The sequence below is a fragment of the Pleurodeles waltl genome, chromosome 6 (assembly GCF_031143425.1).
Source record: "Pleurodeles waltl isolate 20211129_DDA chromosome 6, aPleWal1.hap1.20221129, whole genome shotgun sequence".
In the NCBI taxonomy this organism is placed as follows: Eukaryota; Metazoa; Chordata; class Amphibia; order Caudata; family Salamandridae; genus Pleurodeles; species Pleurodeles waltl.
The window spans coordinates 583,145,551-583,171,463 of NC_090445.1; the positions used below are offsets into that span (position 1 = coordinate 583,145,551).

General features: G+C 46.6%; 1 protein-coding gene across 7 annotated transcripts in view; it reads right to left on the reverse strand.

Annotated features, from left to right (window-relative positions):
* The window catches only part of SCUBE3 (signal peptide, CUB domain and EGF like domain containing 3), a 993,478-nt gene that overhangs the window by 637,895 nt on the left and 329,670 nt on the right, over nucleotides 1–25,913 (reverse strand). For all 7 annotated transcript variants that reach the window (XM_069238811.1, XM_069238810.1, XM_069238808.1 and 4 more), the window contains exon 4: nucleotides 13,746–13,880. In XM_069238811.1, the coding sequence (XP_069094912.1) occupies nucleotides 13,746–13,880 (135 nt within the window). The remainder of the gene's footprint in view (nucleotides 1–13,745; nucleotides 13,881–25,913) is intronic.

Genomic DNA, 25,913 nt, shown 5'->3' on the forward strand with positions numbered 1-25,913 from the left:
GAGGGAGTCAGAAGAGGGAGGCTGGAGACAGGGACAATCGCTGCCGTCAGTGCTGAGGCCAGAGCGTTGAACGATCGTTGATGGGCAGCCTGACCCGAATGAAGGCCCTCCAGGTATGCATTGCTTTGATGCACCTCCCTCTCCACACCCTGGATGGCATTCAAAAGGGTAGACTGCCCAACAATGATGGTCCTCAGGAGGTCAATGACCTCCTCACTGAGGGCAGCAGGGGTGACTGGGGCAGGGCCTGAGGTGCCTGGGGCGAAGGAGATGGCCGGCTTCCTGGCCTTGCGGGCACGGGCCGAAGGCCGAGGGGCTGCTGGGAGGGCGGAGCTGGTGCGCTGGGTGGCGGCTGTACCTGTAGGATCGGTGGGCACGGATGTTGCCGCCACCGCAAGGGAGCTCCCTTCCGAGGACGTGTCGGTGTCGCTGACGTCTCCACGGGTCCCCGTGGTGGAGCCCCCCTCGCCCTCCGTCTCACTGGTCATGTCGGAGTCCGTTGCATGGCCCTCCGGGGCCATGTGAGATGCAGCTCCCTCTTGCGCCGATGCCACTTCTCCTCCGCCTGATGATGCTAATGCACACATTCACAGAAAAACAAAGAAAATGGGGGGGGGGTGAAAAACATAAAGACAAGTTGAGTGCATGCATTGGGGACACCGTTGGCGGAGAGGACAGACACAACTACGCTGCGCACTTGGGGTACACTACTCATTCACTGGGACATGCCCTACAAGCCTATGGGCGACAACTGCCCACAGGGTATACACTGGTCCATGAATTGCGTTACTAGGCACCCTACAGAGGTGGGGGGCGGGGGCACAGGACCATACCTCATGGACGGGCCTATCCTACAGAAATCGCCGTGGCCTAGGGATACCCACAGCCCTCCTCCCCCACCCAGGCACCTCCACTGCGCGCAAAATAGCTGAATGTGCTGGTACTCACCCCCTTGTGTCTGCTGTGATGTCCTCAAGCGCCCATCTAAATCGGGGTAGGCCACCGCCAGGATCCGGGACATCAGGGGGGTCAAGGTACGACTGGCACCCCTCCTAGGTTGGGAGGCCATCCCCAGCAGAGCCTCTGCCGTCTTCCTGCTCCCGCGGCAGATGTCCTCCCACCTCTTGCGGCAGTGGGTGCCCCTTCCGTTGTGGACCCCCAGGGCCCGGACGTCCTTGGCGATGGCACGCCAAATATCGATTTTCTGATGGGCGCTGACCTATGTGACATGTACAGGGGGGGGAAGAGAAACATCATCACTTTTCTGCATGCTCGATGTGAGTGGCCCCCCCTCCCCAACCTTGCCATGTGGCACATGCTCTCATCTGTCGTGCCATGCATTCGTCATTCGCTGTCCTCCCCTCCATCGTACATCCTCCCCACTCAACCCAGGCATTGGGCACTATGCATTGCCCCCCGTGTACTCACCTGTTGGTCTGGAGGCCCGTAGAGTAGCGCATACTGGGGGAGGACCCCGTCCACGAGCTTCTCCAACTCCTCGGAACTGAAGGCGGGGGCCCTTTCCCCAGTCGCAGCAGCCATTGTCACTTCCAGACCGAGGTCACAGCAGCACTTGCAGTATAGGTCCTCTCCTGTGGATGCTCAGGTCTCGCGTGATCAAGCAGAGAGAAAATGGCGGTTACGGCCGCGGCGGTGCGTACCGCGGCGGTGCGTACCGCGACCGCCGGCGCTCACCGCCATTGGCTCCTGAAACCCATAGGGTTCAATGTTGTCCAATGCGGCTTTGCGCCGCGGACTGCGACCGCCTACCGCCACGGTGTGCCACGCTTGCGCAATGACCTCACTTCACATTGTCACACTTCACAGGTCAGGCAGCCGCCATTTCAAGGGCCCACATGGCTTAATTCCTACTGCGTCACACATGGCTAGGCCTTGCGCCGACAATCATACTAGCCATTCAATCCCGAGAGATTCGTGTACTGTGCATGCTGTGGGCACTTACCTGTGGGTTGCTTGACTCTGTGCTCCATGTTGTCCTTCCTAGGCACCGTCCGCTGGGACTTGCGAGGAGACGGAGGAATGTTCCCGTGTACAGACCGCTGGTGGACCTGTCGACAATGGAAGAAAGACACGTCATACTCACCTACAGACTCAACCGTGCCACTATACAGGAACTGTGTGCCCAGCTGGAGCCAGACCTGATGTCACCCATCCGCCAACCCACAGGGATTCCGCCTCTAGTGCAGGTGCTGTCAGTACTGCATTTTTTTGCCAGTGGATCATTTCAAACTACAGTGGCCATTTCATCTGGGATGTCTCAGCCTATGTTTTCAAAGGTGTTGTCCAGAGTGTTGTCTGCCCTGATGAAATACATACGGAGCTACATCATTTTCCCTGAGGTGGGTGACTTGCCTACAGTGAAGGGTGATTTCTATGCCCTTGGACACATTCCCAATATCATTGGTGCCATTGATGGTACCCATGTGGCTTTGGTTCCCCCAAAAGACAATGAACAGGTGTACAGGAACCGAAAAAGTTATCATTCGATGAATGTCCAGGTGGTCTGTTTGGCTGACCAGTACATCTCCCATTTAAATGCCAAGTTCCCAGGGTCAGTGCATGACGCGTACATCATGAGAAATAGCAGCATCCCTTATGTGATGGAACAGCTACAGAGACACCGTGTGTGGCTAATTGGTGACTCTGGTTACCCAAACCTGCCTTGGCTATTGACCCCAGTGAGGAATCCCAGGACCAGGGCAGAGGAACGGTACAATGAGGCCCATGGGCGTACTAGGCGGGTGATTGAGCGGACCTTCGGCCTCCTGAAGGCCAGGTTTAGGTGCCTGCATATGACTGGTGGATCCCTAATGTACTCACCAAAGAAGGTGTGTCATATCATCGTGGCCTGCTGCATGCTTCACAACCTGGCTTTGCGACGCCAGGTGCCTTTCCTGCAGGGGGATGGTCCAGATGGTGGTGTTGTGGCCGCTGTGGAGCCTGCGGAGGGTGAAGAGGAGGAAGACGAAGAGGACGACACAGACAACAGGGACAGAGTGATACTGCAGTATTTCCAGTGACACACAGGTAATAATCTACTCCTGCATTGTATTATGTCTGTAACTGTAGTGGCTCTCTACTGTCTGACCTTTCACCCCAATGTATGGTAACTTAGTTGTGTGTATCACTTCCTATTTCAGTGATCTGATCCCCACGGAGTGCCCTCTGGTTTTTTTCCCCATGGACTACCGCTGTGTGACACTGGTATGTTGTCATCACAATGTAAATAGAAATGTTTTGTTGGTTATATCGAATACATTTGGTTTAAATAAATAGATAGCAGAATCCAGTTGGTTTTTGTGCAATAATTGTGTTTATTGAAGTTTTCAAATAGGTGTATAGTTCAAAAAGGGTGATGGGTGATGGTGGAGGCATGTCCATGGCAGTGTCCAGACTGGTCCATTGTCCATATGCCTGTGGAAGGTGGAGCAGGGGCAGTTCAAGGTTGGACAGGGTGAACAAGTGGGACAGTGGGATGACATCCGGGGGGTTCCGTGCATGGCGGGGGTCTTGACATCCTACTCTGTCTTCTTCCTAGATCTCAGGCCTTTCTTGCGGGGTGGTTCTTGTTCTGCAGGGGGTGGGGTCCGGGTGGGCCGTTGCTGTTGTGTCGGGGCCTCCTGACCACTAGCGCCGGCGGAGGTGGTGGGCTGTTCTTCCTCCATGCTAGTGGCAGGGGCCCTTTGGGGGGCCACATGGTCCCGCAAAGTGGTGACAATCTGGTTGAGTGCCACCACCATTGTACCCATTGCGGCACTGATGCTGCGCAGTTCTTCCCGGAACCCCATATTCTGTTGCTTATGCAGAAGCAGGATCTCCTGCAACCTGGCCAGGACCGTCGCCATCGTCTCTTGGGAGTGGTGGTACGCTCCCATGATGGTGGTGAGGGCCTCTTGGACAGTGGGTTCCCTAGGCCTGTCCTCCCTCTGTCGCACAGCAGCCCTCCCAGTTCCTCTTTGTTCCTGGGCCTCTGTCCCCTGGACGGTGTGCCCACTACCAGTGCCCCCAGGTCCCTGTTGTTGTTGGGGTTGTGGGTTACCCTGGGTGCCCTGTACTGGTAGACACACCGCTGCTTGACCTGTCCTGGAGACAGAAGCATGGGCCCGCTGGGTGGGTGCTGTGCTGGTGTTTCCAGAGGGGGGTAGGTCTGCTGTGGCTGACTGAGGGTAACCGACTGTCCAGAGGTCCCCGATGGTCCGGGCTGGTCATCAGGTTCTAGGTCGACAGAGCTGCTGTCATCACTGGGGGCCTGTTCTGGGGGTGGGATGGACAAATCTGGACCCTCCTGGCCGGTGTGTTGGCGTTCGGGCCCTGCAGGGGTAAAAGAGTATGGTTATTGCTTTTGTGTGTGCCATGACGTGCGATTTGTGGGTGCCCTTGTCCCCCAGTGCTGGCAGTCCCATGTGGGAGGAGTTGTGAGGGTGGTTTGTGGGGGGGAATGGGTATGTGCAGTGGTCATGCTTAGGTGATGGGTGTCCATGGTTTGTGTTGGCATTCAGGGGTTGGGTTTGGGTTGGGTTGGGTGGGTTGTGCTGGTGAGACATTAACAGGGAGTATGTGTGCTGGGGGGGTTGGGGGTGAGGGTGGGGGTGTGGGTTGGCATGCTGGTGGTTGGGGGGGGTGAAGTAGTTGAGATCAGACTTACCAGAGTCCATTCCTCCGCCTACTCCAGCGAGGCCCTCAGGATGCAGGATGTTCAAGACCTCTTGCTCCCATGCTGTGAATTCGGGTGGAGTGGGTGGGGGTCCGCCGCTAGTCTTCTGCACAGCGATGTTGTGTCTTGACACCATCGACCGCACCTTCCCCCGTAGGTCGTTCCAGCGCTTTCGGATGTCTTCCCGATTTCTGGGATGCTGTCCCACAGCGTTGACCCTGTCGACGATCCTTTGCCATAGCTCCGCCTTCCTGGCTATTGTGGTGTGCTGCACCTGTGTGCCGAAGAGCTGGGGCTCTACCCTAATTATTTCCTCCACCATGACCCTGAGTTCTTGGTCCGAGAACCTGGGGTGTCTTTGGGGTGCCATGGGGTGGTGTGGATGAGGTGTGGGGTGGTGTTTGTGGTGATGAGTGTGGTGGTGTGTGGTGTTTTGTGCGTAGATGTGGTGTGGGTGATGGTGTTGGGTTTCTGTGTGTGTTGTGCTTTGCGTTCCCTGTGCTCTCTCTCTGTGTATTGCGCCTTGTCTCTGAATTTCGATTTGTGGGGGTTTGAGGGTGATGTGGGTGTGTGTTTTATATAGTGATGGGTGTGTGGGTGTGTTGTTTGTATGTGTATCAGGTGTGTGTATTTCGAATTGTCCAATGTGGCTGTGTTTTGTAAAGGTGTGTGTATTTTGAGCGCGGCGGTGTGTACCGCCAATGGAATACCACGGTTGAAAGACCGCCGGGTGGATTCGTGGGTCGTAATGGCATGGGCGTGTTTGTGTTGGCGTGGCGGTGGAGGTTTGGTCATCTCCAGTTTATCGCTGACCGCTGATGAGGCGGCCTTACGTGGATGTCGGGTTTTTGGCGGTTTGGCAGTTGTGGGTCAGAATGACCGTGGCGGTTTACCGCGGCGGTATAATGGCGGTCTTCTGACCGGCGGTAAGAGCCTTTTACCGCCGAGGTCAGAATGACCCCCATAATCTTGTGAGGAAAAAAGAGGTAGTTGAGCAGAGCTCAAGGAGACTCCCTTCACACGACGTGTGGTAGACAATCTGAGGGAAACAGCCTCTGTTGGGAGTGTTCTAGAGGGTTCTGGTGTCTGATTGGTCATAGGTCAAGTTTAGTCTTTTTTTAAAGAAGGAAGTAGATAGGCTACTAAACAGAATGTGCTCTGTCATTATAGCCTATGATACTGCTTTATCAGGTTACCGTGCGACTTCCACTTCGACGACGGGGAATATTCAAGCATGTGAATCTATAAAGGATCCAACACTGGAGTACTGATCTTCTTGTTTCTTGTAAGCAATATATGACTGCTTTTCTTATGTCCAGTGTGTACAAGGTTTTTTCTGCCTGTGTTTTTGGATCTTGGAAAAAGACAAGCAGCTATAATGCTTGATTAACATGGAAGTGTGTGATGACGTTTGGTAAAAACTGTGAGTTTGTCCTCATTACCGCTCAGTCTTTGTGTATTTGTAAGTAGGTTTTTTGTGTTGTGAGTGTTTGCAATTCACTAACTCTTAGCAAGGATGTATTGGTGATTATGATGGCTGTTTTGAGTATCAGGCATTTTATATCTGCTTTGTGCACTGGCTCAAATGGGGTCTTCATGAAGTTATTTTAACACTATGTTTAAATTTTATAGTGGTGGCGGTACTATCCTTTGTGGGGGCTATCCTTTGTCCCTTCCACAAGCTTCTTAATCACTGAGGCTTTGAGGCAAATGATAACCCCTCATCTAAAAGGTGTGTGAGGAACTTGACCGTTTTGGTTTCTTGTGTCTGGTTGCCTTTTGCTTTTTGTTGGTTACACAATCTGTTCCACTTTGCTGTGTAGCACTTCCTTGTGCTCCCACTTCCGGCTTTTTGGGGGATTTCCATGGTCCTCTAAGATAGACCTAGGTGGGCAAACTCTAATTCCTCCGGAACCATGCTGCCAAGATGAGTTTTGCTGGCTCTGGGTGGTGTATCTGGCTTTTTCCATTGTTAACAAGTCTTGGTGGTCGTCTCGCACTCTGTCTTGTGCTTTCTCCACCAGATCTGAAAATTATGTCTGTCTGAGGGGCGATAAGTATCAGTGTCATGGGTTCCTGACTGCACTTGTTTAGCACTAGGGGGATCATTGGAATTGGGAGAAAAGTGTATGCAAACCTCCTTGATCAGTCTATTGACATTCTATTCTATTCTATTCTATTCTATGAGATTTCTATAGTGCATGGCTACCCAACGTGCCTACCAGCGCTGGTAACAACCTCAACCCCAGTCTACAAAATATAATTAAGGATAAACTAGGTTAGAATACATATGTTTTCAAGCTCTTCCTGAAGTTGCTTTCTGATTTATCCAATCTTAAATGTGTTGGGAGGGCATTCCATAACTTGGGGGCAAGGTAGGCAGAGGAGCTTCCTCCACTCCCTATTCTTTTACTCCCGAGAACCTGGAGCAGATTCTTTACTTCTGATGTCAGAGGTCTTGTAGGCCTATATGCAGTCAACAGATGTTGTATAAGCGGGGAGCCTTTTTGATTAATGGCTCGATGAGCCAGACAGAGGGTCTCTTTTCTCTTTTCTATCAGCAACCAGTGCAAGGCTGCAAGTGCTCATCTTGGTGATTCATGCTGCTGCAATTTGTATAGAATATGCGCCGCTGCATTCTGTATCACCTATAATTGATTGATTACATATTTTGAACTCCCTAAATAAAGTGAGCTACCATAATCCAGGCGTGAGTTGATGAAGCCCTTCACCACTACTCTCCGGAGTGTGAGGGGAAGCCAACTGAGCAGTTTCTTTAATGTCCAGAGGAGTTTGATACAACATGCAGCCAATTATTTGACCTGAACATCCATTGTGAGCCTGTGAGACCAGACTATTACCTGTTGAGGAGGGTGAGGGAAGTGGACCAAGTTCATCCGGCCAGTTGAGTTCCAACCATGGTGATGAGTTGTTTCCTACCACCAGGACCTCTGCTTTGTCACCATTAAATTTTAAACTGCTGACTGACATTTAGCGGGTGACTTGCGTGAGACAGGTATTTTATTGACTGGAGGTTCTGAGAGAGTATGCAGTAAGAAAAATTATAATCTGCGTGTCATCCTCATAGGAAACTAGTGCTTGACCATGGGCTTGCACTATTTTTGCTAGTTGGCGGATGTGCACATTGAAGAATGTTGGGCTTAAGGACAATCCTTGGGAGACTCCACATTTCAGTGGAAATATAGCTGAACTAGATGATCCCTCCTGAAGCTGGAAGCTCCTATGATCTAAAAAAGCTCTAAGCCATTTGAGAGCATCACCAACAATCCCTGCCTCCTCTAACGTTTGGATTAGTACTGTGTGGGAAACAGTGTTGAATGCCGCACTCAGGTCTAGTTAATTCATTGCTGCAGTGCTAGATTCATGAGAGTGTTTAGCATTTTAAACAGCTCTTTTAAGTAGTTGAAGGCCTTTTCTATTTCAGTACTAAAATACGAAACTCTTGCCTCCCTTAAAGCATATTGATATTCTTTACAGTCTTCTTGTATAATGCTTTGTTGGGTCCATCATTTGATTTCCTCCATTCCCTTTCAAGTCTTTTTGAGTCCTGTTTTAGCTGCTGACATTTTGCAGTAAACCATAGTGCTCGTCCTGATGGACGATTTTTTCTTTGTACTTTCATAGGAACCAGGATGTCCATTTTTCAAAACTATTATATTTCTCTCCTAAATTTCGTTCTAGTTTTGGGAATGAATCAGCAAGGGACTTTTCCCAGCAAGTGGCATCAAGTTTAGTCCAACACCTCTTTAGTCTAGTGGGAATAGGGCTTTTAATTATGTGCTAACGTAGGTGTATACAGAAAAGGACTAGAAGGCGGTCAGTCCAATATATCTGGATACAAGAGTCTGCTGCTAGCTCCCTACTACTTGAACAGATGGGAACCAGGAGGTGGCTCAATTGGTGAGTAGAATGACTTACCACTTGGGTCATTTGAATGGTGGCCACATCATGAACAAGATGATTTGTACTTCATTGTTTGTCCAATCAAAGTGTAAATTAAGGTCCTCCAACACAGTGAAGTTAGCTTTTTTAAGACTAAGGCGGTCATTATGAACATGGCGGTTTGGCCCACCATGCCGGCGTTGGCTGGTGAAACCGCCAGCCATCATGGCGGGTCAAACCGCCACATAATCAACCAGGTGAAGGCCGCCATCGGCAGCCCTCACTCACCGCCAGGCTTCCTCCGTCAGGCAGCCTGGCAGCGGTTGGAAACATTATCCGACAGGGCAGTGGTGCTGTCCCTCGGATAATGTTTCCTCAGCCTCCAGCCTTTCCCTGGCGGGTTTTCCACCAGGGAAAGGCTGGTGGAAGGGGTGCACTGGGGCACCCCTGAGGGCCCCTGCACTGCCCATGCACTTTGCATGGGCAGTGCAGGGGCCCGGTGCAGTGCCCCGCTGCGCAGGTGACTGCCCGATTTTTTGGCAGTGATCTGTGCGACGGGTGCAGCTGCACCCGCCGCACAGAGGCAGTGGCGGCGACTCCATGTCGAGCCGCCATCAATGTCCCGGCCAGGCCTTCCTGTGGGCAGGCGGGCGGAAACAATGTTTCCACCGGCCGGCCACAGGAAGGTTCTTTATGCGTCCGGCAGGGATCCGGGGATGCTGGCGGTCAGTGTTTTGACCGCCAACATGAACAGGGCAATTGTTACCACCGTGTTCATTATGAAGACCTAAGTTCTGCTACTAGAACCAGGAACGCTTTACGAAATTCTGTGGCAGGACCTGGGGATCAATAACTCAAAAGCCCGGAAAAAGTGAAGGTAACTGAGAGCTCCAAAGCAAAAAAAAAGGGATTCACTCCCTGGGATGTTGATGGGGGTGAACTGACCTTTTAAACTATTTTTATAAATTATAGCAACCCCACTGCCTTTCCTATCTTCCCTGTCGCATCTGGCAATACTATAACCTTGAGGGAGAGTCATGGCTTTCTCTGGCATGGAGTCATCTCACAGCGAGGTCTCCGTAACGAAAACAGTTTCTGGGTGCATATCATCGAGTAACATAAATAGATCTACATAGTGTTTTGTAAGTGTCCTGCAGTTGAATAGTAGCATTCGCCGTTCAGTGTTCTCCATCTTAGGTGGTGCTGATATGGGCTGTATTAGTGTGTCCAATGTCAAGTTTGCAGGCAGTACAAATAAGTTGTGACTGCTCAGGAGATAGCGTGTGCTTATTGCATTTCTTTACATGGTGATTATATGCTTGGAGTTTGACTCACATATATGAAATTCAGGCTTAAATCAAATGGGCAGGGGTTCTGACCCCTGGCTCTGTCTGGATCTGGACGGGCGAAATCTGGACGGGCAGAGACGGGCTTACATTCAGTCTTCATTAAGTACCGGGCTGAGAAAAAGCGTGGAAACAACTAGAGCGCAAACCTAAGATGGTGGCTCTAGTATGAAACAGGCTGGGAACATGGCACGTACTCAAAAGGTGGATTGTTTTTTATAAAGGTCTTCCCTCTCACTCCAATAAGCATTATGTGGGTCCCAGGCAGAGGTTACAGTCCTTGAAAATAGACAAGTACACATTGTGCTTTGCAGAGCAATCAAAAATAGAGTTACGTTACAGTCCTTTAAAATTATCTAGTGCAAATTGTGCTTTTGCGGCATGATCTAAAATAGAATAAAACAGCCCTGCCCTCCCCACCCAGTACCAATTCCCATTTGCAATTACTTTCAGTAGCAGTGCAGATTCTGCAAATGACGCAACGGGGGGCCCTGCAGGAGCAGGGCTAAGGCGTAACCCTCCTGACCCTTGGTGTAGGAACCTGGATGCGAAGCTTTGGCATTTTGAGTTCTCTTTCACTGCAAACAGGCCTATCTATGGGTTTCCCCATTTATGGAAGCTGCTTTCTACTATTTGCTGCTTTAGCTCACGCTTGTGTGAGGCGTTTGACTGTTTGCTTTGACTGTCCGCTTTTGTGTTCTGAATCCCCAGTAGATGGATATCTACTAGTTCTACCCTATTTTGGATGGCCCATCTCCAAATGTCCTGTGCTAGCAAGGACAGTGCATACAACCTTATTGTCCTCTGTCTGTTTTTGAAATAAACAAACATGGTTGTATTGTCCATTTGCATCTGGCCTGCTCTTTCCTTGACATGGTTTTGGAAGGCATTCAGTGCCACAAAAACTGTCTTGCGTTCTAGTATGTTTATTTGCTGCTTCTTCTGGGCTCAATTGGCCCCTTATGTTTAATTTGCCCATGTGGGTTCCCCATCCTGTGTGGGTTGTATCTATTGTTATGGTCACTGAAGTAGTTGGATGCTTGAAGCGCCAGTCCACTGTGATGTTTTTTGTGTTCCACCACCATATTTACCTCAGTACTTTTTGTGTGACAACCACTAGATCCTCAAACTTTCCAGTTGACTGTGACCATTGACACTGCAACCACTCCTGTAATGGTCTTATGTGTAACCTTGTGTGTGGTACTAAAAGTATGCAGAATGCCATTATTACCATTACTTTACAGACTCTCCCCACTGTCAGAGACTGTCTCTATAACTGTAAAAATACTCTTGCAGGCTGGGAAGGCTTTGCTTCATCTGAGTTTAGTCTTGCACCCAAGAACATCTTTTCTCTTTGTGGCATTGGCGATGAGTTCTTAATTTATATGGAGGACCCCAATTTAGGGAGTCTTTGTATGACAGTGTTTATACTGTTTCTGCATTATTTTAACAATATTGCTTTTACTAGCCATTCGACTACACAGAGGTAGACATATAACCTCTGTCTTACAGAACATGTAGTCTTAAGGCTACATAAATATAGGCTGAGACCAAACTCCTGTTGTCTGTGCTGTGGAGATGATGTAGCAGACTGCATATATTGGGAGTGCCTTGGAGAACAGGCATACTAGAAAAAAGTATTCTCAGAATTGAGTACAATAAGATTTGGATTTTTCACTTGACCCACTCTTAGCTCTAGTGTGTTTCAACATGCAAAAATTCCTGTTAGCGTAAAGAAGAATCACTATGCGATGGGGCAGGGGCCCCAGCCTAAAGGTAGCAAATTGCATTCAAAATCTAATATACTGCAATACAATGTCAGATCATTTTAATATACATATACCAACTCGCTCTAGACCAAAAGATATTTGCCCATGACTTGATGTATATCTAGATAGCCACATCTGCCTGAAATAACATTTGATCACTTATTGAGTTATCTATATATAATGATTGTATGTGCATACCTTGGGTGTCTCTTGAATACTATAGCTGTAAAGTCTAATTACAGTGAGTGCAGGCTGACATGTATTAAAGCTACATATACATTAATTTGACTGTAACGGCGATATATAACATATGCAGTGATTGGACCCTGTATTGTGCAACTTTTCCTACTGCATTGCAGCACTTGTAACTCTCTGCTATGCTGTACCAATACAAATAAAATTAAATATGTATATATATATATATATATATATATATATATATATATATATATATACATCTTGTCCATGAGGAACCTCTTCTGTATGATGTTCATCAGCACATGTAGGCAGGTATCCTTCAGGTCTAAGGTTCCCTTATGATTCCCCTTCTGCAGGCACAGGATGACCTATTGCAGCCTGACCATCTTAAAGTCTTGTGTCTTCATGAATCTGTCCATGGTATGGAGGATTGTCTGAGGATGTTGTCTGGTTTTGGTACAAATAGGTAAACTGTGTAGACCCCTTGGTTGTCCTGTCCTTTTGGTACCCTTTTATTGCATGCTTTTTATGAGGTAATTGGCTTCATGTAGTAGTCATGTAGTAGTTGCATCATCTTGTCTTTCTGTAGAGTAGGGAGAGGCCTGATAGTAAGTCACTTTTTTGGAAAGGGGCACCTCTCTCTGGCCCTGCTTCGAAAGGGCTGTCTTTCTGCACTAGGGTATTGCAACTGAGGAGGTGAACTTTGTGAGCTGCTTTGGGCCACAAACTTGGAGTGGGGTGGCTGGCTGTGACCCTCTTCTCACCAATGATCTTTTTTGTGCTAGCCCACCTCGGAAAGGTCCCCTAAACTGGAGAGTTCCAATGTCGTTGGTAATGATGCTGTCCTTTTTCATTTTCTGTAGCAAATCGCCCACTGATAAGCACAACAGGTTGTTGCTCATTTGGGGCATATTCAGAAATGCTACTTACAACTTCAGTTTGAACCCTGAGACTTGTAGCTATGCGTCTCTTCTCAGGGTGGAGCCCTCACACAGCTGTCTACTTGTTGTACCTGCTATATCTATTGCTGACGTAAGGCACGTGTTAGAGATAGCCTTGCCCTTTTGTCTGACCCATTTTGCTTGGTCCTCTATTTCCTACTACTGCTGGTGAGCATATCGATTAAGGAGGATGTTAGAGGTGGCATTGCACTATTGGGTTACTGCTGACCCCTCCATTTTTCTCCCCACGATTTCCAACTTCTTCCTCTACCTGTCCAGTGCAGTCCCCATGGTGGTAGGATCATTTGCCCTCTTGCTTGCTCTTCTTCTCCACCCTTGGTGTCACCACTTTAGCTGTTGCTGGTTCCCAAAAGTATTGCACAACTGTATGTCCCTCCTTTTTTTAATGTATTGATATTGAAGTTACTTTGTAATGATTTCACACAGAGATCTCTCTTTTCATGAGCTATTCTTATGATAATTAGATGAGGCCTTACCTTTGGTTAAGTGAAAGATACCTTTCGAGATTTTAAATCTTAATTACGTATACTGAAAAATGTGTTGGTAAACAAATCACTACAGTGTTTGCATTATATCTGTACGCAAAGTGTAGAGTGCTTAGTTGTTCAGAGATCTGGAGCCCAGTGTGAATTGCACAAAGCACAAATGAAGCCAGTAATGGGTAAACATTCACCCATCAATGCCAGAATTCTGCAGCAGAGATCTCTGCAAACTCAGCGTTACATCTCAACGATAGGCCTGGCCACTCATCGTCAGATGTTGGGCTACAGCAACATCTGGCTTTAATCACACTTATTCTCTAAACAATTGCTGTTGCTTTCCAAGGAAGAGGCACAGCATTGTTTTAGCTCTTCAGAGCATTTCTTTGGCTTGACGAGGAGATCATACGTACCTTCTGGCCGCTGGATGCAGGTGTGCTGATTGTCACTGAGAAAGAAGCCATCCCGGCAGCGGCACTCATAGCTTCCCATTATGTTGACACAGGTCTGCTGGCAGCCACCATTGCCTTCTGCACATTCATCCAAGTCTGGGGAAAAAAGACGGTAAAACATGAGAAGCAGCAGGATGTCTGCATAGCGGAAGCCAGGTAAGAAATACTGCAGAACCACAAATGAATAGGTGACAACAGATCTACCAGAATCAAGGGAGGATGTCCCACAGCCCCAAGAGTATACCTTCAGGTGGAGATGCTTGTCAATAAAGACTCCAAATAATGAGCAGGAAGAAGAAAAACTACTAAAATGGATGAACATGTAGAAGCTTCGAAACTTGCGAAAAAACAAGGACAGGAGCTCAGCAAGGAAAGTAAAAAGAACATATATTTTAAAATGACATGGAGACCCTAATCGGCAAAGCCAAATTCGTGAGTACAATTGCGGAACTTACATGCAATCTTTTATTCTCTCAAACCACAAAGACGTAACTAGGCGTTTCATATCTGGTCCAATCAATATTTGCCACCTGGTCAAATTCTCGAACATTACAACATGATTCCAGCTACAGTTTCATAATATTGGTACATAAAGTCATACCAACTGAAATAATCAGAACGGTCACAAGATATGTGCAACATACTGATCAGGAGACTTTCTGTTCACAATAACAACATGTGCACCGGAAGACAGATGTCTTGCTATTTTGCTTAAGCTAGCATGGATGAGTACACCATAGTGCTGTCTTTGTTGCAAGCCTTGCATCGTAACTGCGTTTTCGAGTAAGTAAAGTGAAGAACCATAAACCTAGTTCATGGGGTTATGTATTGTCCAAAAACAGGCCTCGCTTTATCATTGACTATCATAGAGCCAGGGAGCCCAACAGGGACTCCATACATAACAATGTGACTGCAATTCTACAAACACATATTAACATCAAGTAAGGATTATTGAACTGGCTTCCCTAATCAAAGTGCTTGGAATGCTGGCACTGACTATAAATGTTAGCTTGAATTCTATGTTCAGACACATTGACATAAAGCAGACTAATTGTCAACATGCTGTATGTCATTAGTAAATGTGATCTGCCACTCCCCTCTTAACTGCATGCTCTTTGATGGGTCCCTGTTGATGCCCAAGGAGCAGGCAATAATGCCTAATTCACACTGCCCACCATCCCTAAATGTGGCACACAGGGGGGCCTTGTCTATCTTTTGTTTAGTAACACAGTTATACCCTAATGTACATACCTCTCAGCCAAATGTGTCAATTATGGAGAGGCAATTAAGTTTGCTCTGAATGCAGACACTGTCAGAGAGGGATGCATTGCCTCTTAAATCTCTGGGAATCTTATGAGACTACTATTATTATAATAGACTATCTTTAATTTTAATCCTCTCACAGGCCCAAATACTATAACCTGACAATCATGGACACACTCACACAAACCCTCATTCCATTTTTTATTATTTTTCTCACTCTGACACTATCTTTGTGTTTTTATGTACCAGCACAGCATCTATATGAAAAGGATGCCCACATGAAGCAAGTGCTTCAGTGCCGTTCTAAAGGTTGAAGATGATATGCAAATGGGGACTACAGCTACTTAAAAGTATGCTGGCCCCAACGTGGGTTTTCTGATCATGAGTACATCATAGCCAACAGCAGAGAAACCAATGCCTTGCTATTCACCTAAACAGTATTTATGCCATGATCCTAAGCATGTGAACGGTACAGGATTTAAATATCTGTGGTTATAAAGACTGTAGTGACGTCCTTCCTTTCTTGCTTTTTTTCTTGTACTTTGCTTACAAAAGACAACCAAGGTTGACTACTCAACTTCAGAAAGCACCACCAACTACCAAACTAATGCATAAAAATATCTCTGGTTTTGTTGAGTAATTTGACTATTCTCCCTGGCCAAATTTACCAACAATACACAACCCACATTTAATACATTATAGACAGCCTTTACCACACCCAATACAAACACCAACAGCAGCCAATACCTTGCCTTTCATCGGACATCCAACATCATTCCATAGACAAAAATAACACCACATAATTGTTCCATTCTCACCTACTAATAGCATATTAATTTCACCCTAGTCATACTGTTATTGTCACTCTAATGTACACCATCATAGGTACAATATTGTTCCAAAGCAACGAGTTGACAAAGCTAGCCAAGTAAATAGCACAGACAAATTCCACAACAGCAAACAGCCTACAAACACAGAGGGGCCTATGGACAAACTGCATTTTGTAGTAGTAGTACAAAAGAACTACCCTAACATATTACAAAATGCTATTCTGAAAACCTACATGCAGATGTCTATGTCTCCGTCTCCCCTATCGTTAATATGCAAAGATCTCTATCCCGACTGTGGAAATCACAGACACATGGGTATACATTTTAGTAGTAAATGTGTGGAGTGGAGGGGTTTTGAGAGGAGTGTGTATGGATTAAAGGAGAGCTAGGAATGGGTTGACAGAGGGACAGATACCCAGCCACAAGAGTAAGCGCATTGCTAATCACAAATCTCACTTCTATAATTACTACAGCAAAGAAAGACCTAAAACAGTCATGAATTAACTCAACTCAACACTTGGCCAACCACTGGTATTGCAAAATCCTCCTTTAAAAAATAATGGAGGTATGGAGTTAAAATAAAACCCCATAAGAAACAATGCTATAATAAATTACCTAATTTGATTTAAAATATATATATATAATATACAATTTTTAATGTTAAAAAATAAAATATACCTAAAAATTAACAATAATGTAATGATGTTTTTTCAATTTAAAAATAAATGTACCTTTAATCCCTAAAGCATCTTTCAGTAACTTGTGATGCATAATAAATACATACAAACATTTTACTTTAGGTTAGGTCTTTAAAATAGTCTTTCAAAATATTTTTATTTAATTCAGTCTAATTCAGTTTATTAAAACTTGAATTTAAAATGTAGTTAGTTGTGCTGTTAACATTTTTAAAACATTATTTTATTAATTTATCATTTATATTTTTTAAACTTGCATAAACACTTATTAATTTCCCTATATTTAACCACATCAAGTTCTCTACTCTGATTGCAGAGGTCTCTGTCAAGAGTGCGGAATGTAAAATACAGTTGTAAACTCAATACCAGTAGTAACTTTACGGTCATATATTTATGTTTTTACTGACTTCATACCCTAGTGGTGGGCACCTCTACACTTTTGAGTAAATGTACATTTGAAAATGGTGAACAGCCAAAAGTAGTAAAGTTACTCAACAATGTAAGAGTAACTTTAAACATGTTGATTTACTGACATATAAATATATCTTTGTGAACAGCCCTAGAGATAATACTAGCATAAATATAGAACACTACCACACTCATAATATTGCGTCATAAGACATCAACTTGGTTTGTTATTCTTGTATAAAAGCAATATACTATGAATGAACACAAGAATATTAATCCCCCAATCAAGAGAAAGAAGAAACGTCCTTCGGCACACTCATGGACACAGACAAAACACTCAAGGGTCTCCTATATCAAACTCCTGGCTTTTAAACTGCCAACAGTCTTCATACTGGAGACACCTTTTTTTCTATGCCACTGTAACTAAACCCTGTTGACATCATACATTTTTTAAATGCTGTCATAACAATATCCTTGTGTCATCATACCAAAGGCACAAATATTCAACCTTATACCAAGGTCCATTTGATATTATACCATAGTCTCCATACATCATATCTAGGAATCATTACATCATATCAAACTGATTGCTATTAACAACAACTTCTGATCTCATTTTTAAAAAAGACTGCTCTGCTAGTGCACCTAATTATAAAAGTAAACCTCTAAAATGACAGTGTAGTCCATTTGACATATTTTTAAACCCTTTTTTATCAAACAAATCTCTTGTTTTCATCATAAAACCCACTCTGAACACCACAACAATGCTTTACTGATACCTGAAAAGAAGCCTGGTGCAATCACATGAATATGCCTCTGTCATCATATGGTGGACTGCTCTCAGCTGGATCACATGGTAACTTAAAAATAGAATAAATGTTATCTATACTCTCCCTTTCTCATCCAAACTGTGCTTCACACAAGTAGGGGTCCCTCAAGGCTACATCATCTCACCCATGATTTTCAACATCGACATGAAGTCATTACTGACAATGATCAATGAATTTCACCTCACATGCTATAACTATGCAGATGACACACAAATACGGACAAATCTTCAGTTGCCTCAGATCCGTCAATGTGGATGACATGGAGCCATCTCAAACTGAATGCTTCCAAAACTGAAATACTAATGTAGCGATTATATTCATTATGAACCACTTTGCGCCTGGTCTCTGTGATCTGGGGCCACCTCCTACAGTATCCAAGGAAATAAGAAACCTTGGAAATGCCAAGGACTCAAAGTTATGAATGAATGCCCAAGTGGACAAATTGTCAAGATCAAGCTTAAAAAAAAAAAAAAACACTTTATTTGTATTTTTCATGAACCATACAGCTATATTGTGTGGTAACGAGAAAATAGGCATACCGGCAAGCACTGCTGGTTCATTTAGGCAAATAAATAACTATTCAATAATTTGAATAATACATCTTCTCACTGGACAACCCCCCAGTATGCGGGTTAGGGGTAACTAACAATACCTTCTAGCATGATGCTGTGGCATACCCATGTTTCGCTGTCTCCACTACTCCTCCTACCCCCGGAGCTTCCCTTGAGTCTTCACCCTCACTATCCATGGAGGACAGGACCGATTCTGGATCTACAAAGACATCACATATTTCTCTCCAATCAGCTATGTCCTCAAGTGCTTTGTTATTGTGGCGGTTACGTCTCATATGTATATCCTCTGCTACAGACTATTCCAAGACATCTGCCCACCAGCAGGCATATTCTCGGGCTAATTAACCCATCTACTTTATGGCAATCCTTTATCTAGCTAAAACACAATTTTCCTACCTTTTGGGCGTGGAATGCTGCAGAGGAGAACACACTGGAGTGTCTGTGTAAAACTCATTTCTACAGCTCTCTGTATTTTAGCAGTCACTTGTGTCCAGTAATTCTGAACCCCCCTGCATTGCCAGGCCAAATGTAAAAAATCTGCCTTCTCACTGCAACATCTGGGACAGGCATCGGAATGAGAAGAGGATAGCTGGTGGGAGATACGTCCTATGGAGGAAATTATAATGTACCAATTTAAATCGGGCATTGCAGGAGACAGTGTGAGTTAGAGCATTAACTAGGGTCTGAAAGAGGGGTATTAAACTCCACGTCCTAGGCCAAGCAAGTCTGTGGTAGTGGATTTTCAATATATGAGCACATAACTTTGTACAGTAACGAAGTCAAATGGCTGCCCTCACCACAGGTCAATAGTAACCCAACAGTATGAGTTGTTTTTGGCGGCGGTAAAGTTTGGCCAGGTTTCCCTTGGAACACCTGTCAGACCCGTGTAATGCAGAAATTGACCCGACTCAAGGAAGAAGGCATCCTGAGCCTCTCAAATGGGAGGAACATTTAGTTTGGGTAAAATTCTACCAGCTGTTCAAGCTTGAGCTGCGTCCTGGTATAAATCTGCACTCGTCTTCATGCACCAGGGATGACATATAGGACTTTAGTGTCCAAGTTGATCATTGTAAGGGGTCTATAGGCAAATGGATCACCTTAATCTCCACCAGGTTTGAGAAGCATTGATATTTCCCATTCCCTCATGGACTGTGGTCACCTGCCCACTTCACTTCACAAGCCTCTAGGAGGACCCCGAAAAGTTGTTGCCTCAGTGTCACAGAAAATGCTTGATAGTATTCAGGTGGAAAGCCATTCCCACCAGGAGCTTTTAAATGGGCGAGGTCCAACTTAGGAAGACACACATTAGCCAAGAAAGAGGCAAATCTATGAGCAGTAATGTTATGATCCGCATCATAAATTTGCTGTCTCAAGCTTCATTGCTATGAAAATTCTGCAATGCATCTTCCCCCACTTGGGATTTCCACAAATGGTCCAGGTACTATTTCTCTTGTACTGTACTGTACTGGATTACGTCAATGGCCTCTACCACGGATCATCTTTATCAACTATGAGAAGACTACAACAGATTCAGAACTCTGCTGCCAGACTACTCCTATATGTAAAGCCACAAGCCCACATCTCCCCTGCCCTGAGGGCCCTACATCAGTTACCGGTTGCCAGAAAATCCACTTTCAAGCTGCTTTGTATCTCCCAGAAAGCAATATATAGACAAGACCACTTTTCATCAGGAATCAAATCTCTAAATAGATTATACAAAGGAACCTTCGCTCCAGATTGGCACCTTCCCTCATAATCAGACCATATAAGAAAATATGTGGCACATCCTTCTTCTTCCCAGCAGCCAAAGTATGACACCTGTTACCCCCAAAAATAAGATCCACGGGTAACTATCTTATCTTCAGAACTCGTTCCTACATAACCACCATACTGAAACATAAATTTACAGCATGTTCCTGAGTATAAAAAATTTATAATTTGATTATATGCATGCATCTAGATATGTGTACTTATTTGTGCAAATATGTATAGCAATTATGTTTTTTAAAATATATAAAATGTATAGATACCCTTTAGGACTGCTTAACAACTGTATATATTACTTATGCCAAAATGTATTTGTACATATATATTTATATTATTCTATTATACAGGTCAATGCACAGTTTTCATATGTTATTTGAATAGATGCTTATGGGACTCTGTTTTATTTATCACAATAAGTAAATAGTATCATAACTATTTGTTATACAAGTACTTCACTATTTAAATGTTGAGGAAAATATAAAAAAACGAATTAGTTATAAAAAGTCACAAGTAAATTAGCTTAACGTACAGAAACACTTGAAAGTCTGAGTTTAAAAATACTACTTTAAATCTCAATGCATTTTCTTTCTTATAAATGTATACCCTCGCTATGTATGCATCTATATGTCTATTGCTTTACTCCTACCATAGAAGAAAAAAAAAACTTTGATTCTATCCAATGCACTACTAAATGCATTTGTCACCCTATACCTCTCTCAATATATATATATATATACCTCTGCCTCCACTCTCCAACTCATCCTGCGCCTCATTCTACTAGTATGGTCTCCCAAATAACACTTTCTAGACTCTTCCCTCTTCTATCCACCATTATCCTATTCAATCCAAATAACAGACATTGCTCAAATGAACTCATATTTCCCTATACTAATCCACCACTAATACTTTTTGGGATCCTACAGTAGTAGTGTGCTACTTGCTGAAAAGTGCTTCAATGTCTCATAAAGGGTAGTTAGCACCATATAAATACAATTACAATAGTTAGTATCTCCCTCTTACAATCAGGACCAGTAATAGCGAAATATTAAAAATCTTCATATTAAAATGCCAACATCATTTGCTTCAAAAACCTAAGGCTAATAACGCTGAAACATCTGATAGAGACTTCTAGCTGCAGCTTCCTTACCTTAGAATTCCCTGGCGTCAGCTTCGAATCTGGAATTTTTCTGCTGAGCAGTACCCTGTGTGCGCCGTCGGGCAGCGTTGTTCGGATCCGCGTGCGTCGACCAGCTCCGTGTGCGTCGTCAGCGTTGTTGGAGCCGTCTATGACGTCACGGTTGTCTTTATAGACGCGGTCTCGGCGCGCGTATGTCAGTTCTTATCCTTCTGCGCCGGTTAAGTGCAGTTCTGGAAAGAGCTACCCTTCTTCGACGGTTTGTCGAGGCTTTTTTGACTGTTTGAAGTCATGTCTTTGAGAAAGACAGGGTTCAAGCCGTGTGGTGTGTGTCATCGCACCATGTCGGTGACGGACCCGCACCGTGTTTGTCTTTGGTGCCTGGAGAAGGACCACGACTCCACCTCGTGCTCCGACTGTCAGGCCATGGCTCCGAAGGCCTTGAGGGAGAGATCCCTCAAGCGTCTCGCGCCCCGACATTCGTCCTCGGTCGGCACGACTCCACGGAGGTCACGGTCCCACAGTAGGAGGAGGTCGCAGCACTGCTCCCGGAGCCCCAAGTCCTCTTCCTCGCATTCGAGGTCATCTGAAGGTAAGAGGCATAAGAAGAAGAAGTCCAAGCGGACTTCGTCTTCGCCACACCCGTCGGCCGATGAGGCGTCTGTGGAACATGAACGTTCCGAGTGCGGTTCTGTGGATCTGTTGCCAGGGCTGACTCCACGTCTTCCCCCTTTTCCGTGGACCAGATCAACCCCCGCTCAGATGAAAGAATTTTACGAGGCCATGCGTCTCGTTTTTGAGCGGGCTGCACCCTTGGAGGGGTCTTCGGGCCCTGCGGGGTCAGCAGGGGCCCCTTCGGATTTGATGTCGGCGGCTTCGGCCTCAGCGCCGGTGTGGACCCCAGGATCCGATACCGGATCCGGACCGGTGCTGGTCCCTCACAGTCGACCTCCTCCGGCGGCAGGTCCGACGACGACGATTTTGCCACTGGCGCTCACCGATGGTAGCCCCATCCTTATTCCGAATGATCCGGAGCGACGTCGTATGACGTCAACTCCGACTTCGACGGAGCCAATTCGGCCCAGATCATTGTCTGAGCATTATTTAGATCAGCCAGACGAAGGAGAGGAATGGGAGGGGTCTGAGGACCCTTTAGAATGTGGCTTGCAGCAGGACTGGTATGAGGATCTAGGGGAGGCCAGTGGACTGGACACGTCTCCAGATGCTGGTATGCTCTCTCCTCCTAATGTGGCTACGGAGGAGGGTGCTTCATTTGTTATGGTGGTGCGTAGGGCAGCTGAGGTCTTGGACCTAGATTTGCCTACTGTGCCAGTCAGGACGAATATCATGCCAGAAGTGCTTCAACCGGGGGTGACAACATCAGAGCCGATGTGCCCTTCAATGAGGATCTTACAGACGTTCTTCTGGGTACATGGTCCAAACCCAGCACAGGGGCTCCTGTGAATAGGCCGGTCGGCCGCCGCCATAGACCCACTCCGAGCGACCCTAGTTTCCTGACTTAACACCCCACTCCTGAGAGCTTGGATGTCCAAGCCTCTACTTCCCGTGGTGCCTTCCATTCCGCTCCCCCAGATAGGGAATCCAAGAGGCTGGACCAGCTTGGAAAGAAGATGTTTTCTTCCACCAGCCTGGCATTGAGGTCCGTAAACACCTCTTGCCTATTGGGCCGTTATTCCCATACTTTATGGGATACGATGGCACAGGTGCTGCCCCAGGTCCCGGAGAGCATACGGGACACTCTCACCCAGGCTGTCAAGGATGGAAGAGATGCAGCCAAGTTTACGATCAGGTGTGGTTTGGACACGACCGACTCGCTGAGCAGAGTGATTTCATAGTCAACTGGTTTCTCAGGGGATGTCCAGTCCAGCTTGATGGACATGCCCTTTGATGGCTCTCGCCTTTTTGGCGAAAAGGCAGACTCCGCGCTTGAGAGGTTCAAGGATTCTCGAGCTACGCCAGATCCTTGGGCCTTTCAGTGCCAGCACAACAACAGTCTCTCTTTCGCCCCTTTCAAGGCTTCAGAAGGGGCGTGGTACCACGCCAGCCACAGTTTAGCCACCGTCCTCAGGCTTCACAACATCCCGGAAGAGGATGTGGTCGTGGTACCATCAGACCCAGAGGGTCTGGCCAGAGGTCGGCCACCACACTGCCCCCCTCCACTATGGTTCTGCAGGATCACGTCCGTCCAGTTGGAGGGAGGATTCATTTTCATCTCCCTCACTGGCTTTCCATCACAACGGACAAGTGGGTCCTGCGGATCATACAGAAGGGCTACTCCCTTCCCTTCCAGTCTTTCCCTCCTTCTATTCCTCCGACAAAGGAACGGCTGATGGAGGACCATCTGGTTTTACTCTGCGAGGAAGCTACGGCTCTCTTGGCCAAGGGAGCCATAGAAAGAGTCCCGATATCAGAAGTAGGCAGTGGTTGTTATTCCCGCTACTTTCTGATTCCCAAAAAGAACAAAGGCCTTCGCCCTATCTTGGATTTAAGGGATGTCAATCTCTTCCTCAAGAAGGAGAAATTCAAGATGCTCACTCTTGTTCAGGTTTTGTCTGCCCTAGACCAAGGAGACTGGATGGTAGCGTTGGATTTGCAGGATGCGTATTTCCACATTCCTATCCTGCCAGCCCACAGGCGTTACCTGCGGTTCAAGGTGGGTCACGAGCACTTTCAGTTTACCATGCTTCCTTTCGGTCTCACCTGTGCCCCTTGGTTGTTCACAAAGGTGATGGTGGCGGTGGCAGCTCATCTGTGCAGGTCAGGGATTGCAGTCTTTCCCTACCTAGACGATTGGCTGCTGAAGGCTCCTACGCCCCAGGTTCTCGTCACCCACCTCCAGACGACGACAGACCTCCTGCATTCACTGGGGTTCACTATAAATGTGCCAAAGTCACACCTGACTCCCTCTCAGAAGCTCACTTTCATCGGAGCTGTTCTGGACACAGTGCAGTATCGGGCCTATCCTCCCGAACAGAGGGTCCAGGATATTCAGGTTATGATACCGATGTTTCGGCCTCTATCCTGGATTTCGGTGAGACAGACTTTGACGCTGTTGGGACTCATGGCTTCCTGCATCCTATTGGCCAAGCATGCCAGATAGCGCATGAGGGATCTGCAGTGGGACCTGAAGTTCCAATGGGCACAGCATCAGGGAAATCTTACCGATGTGGTTCAGATCTCGGAGGGGACTGCAAAGGATCTGCAGTGGTAGTTAGTGAACTGCGATTGGGTCAAGGGCAGACTCCTCTCCCTTCCCCAACTAGATCTAACAGTAGTGACAGATGCGTCACTTCTGGGATGGGGCGGCCATCTGGGAGAGGTGGAGATCAGAGGTCACTGGTCTACGGCGGAATCTGGGCTCCACATCAACTTGCTGGAGCTTCGGGCGATCCGACTAGCATTAAAAGCATTTCTTCCTGTTGTGAAAGGGAAGGAGGTGCAGGTGTTCACGGACAACACTACCGCAATGAGGTACTGCAATAAGCAGGGCGTTGTGGGGTCGTGGATCCTTTGTCAAGAGGCTTTACGTCTCTGGACATGGCTGGCACAGCAGGGCATGACCCTGGTGTTTCAACACCTGGCAGGTTCTCTGAACGCCAGGGCCGATGAGCTCAGCATAAAATGCTTAGAGGGTCACGACTGGTGTCTCCATCCGGAGGTGGCACAAGGACTCTTTCAGCAGTGGGGAGAGCCTTGGTTAGATCTGTTCACCTCCGTAGAGAACTCGCAATGTCAGCAGTTTTGCGCGTTGGAGTTTCCAAGGGGCGATTGCTAAGCAACGCTTTTCGTCACAAGTGGAGTTCAGACCTCCTGTACTCCTTCCCGCCTATACCACTTCTGCCCAGAGTTCTCAAGAAAATCAAGAACGACCGGGCCCAAGTAATCCTCGTGGCTCCGGATTGGGCACGGAGAGTTCGATATCCAGAGCTTCTCAAAATTAGCATCGGTCCTCCAATCAGGCTGCCTCTTCAGGAGGATCTTCTATCGCAGCAGCAGGGGAAGGTTCTCCACCCGGACCTGTTAACTCTGCGCCTTCATGTGTGGAGGTTGAGCGGCGACAGTTGATGGTTTATGACCTCCCTCCCGAGGTCTGTGATGTCATTCTGGCAGTGAGGCGTCCCTCTATTAAGTCGATCTACGCCTGCCTTTGGAAACGTTTTGTTTCATATAGTACAGAGAGGTCTATGGATCCTCTTTCTTCTTCTCTGTCTAATAGCCTTTTGTTTATATTATCTCTCGCCCAACAGGGTTCCTCCTTAGAGACTCTCAAGGGCTATCTTGCAGCCTTATTGGCCTTTCTTCAGTTGCCCGATCAACCATATTTGTTTAAATCACCTATAGTACAGAGATTTTTGAAAGGGCTTGTGCATTTGTTCCCGCCTGTGCCTTTTGTTATGCCCCAGTGGGACCTTAATCTGGTTCTTACCTTCCTTATGTGTGCTCCCTTCGAGCCCTTACATAACTGTCCTCTTCGGCTGCTCACTATTAAGACAGCCTTTTTGGTGGCAATTACATCTGAAGAGTGAGTGTCATCAAAACCACCGTATCTCACAATCTTTCCTGAAAAAGTGGTTCTCAGAACTCGTGCCTCTTTCCTCCCCAAGGTGG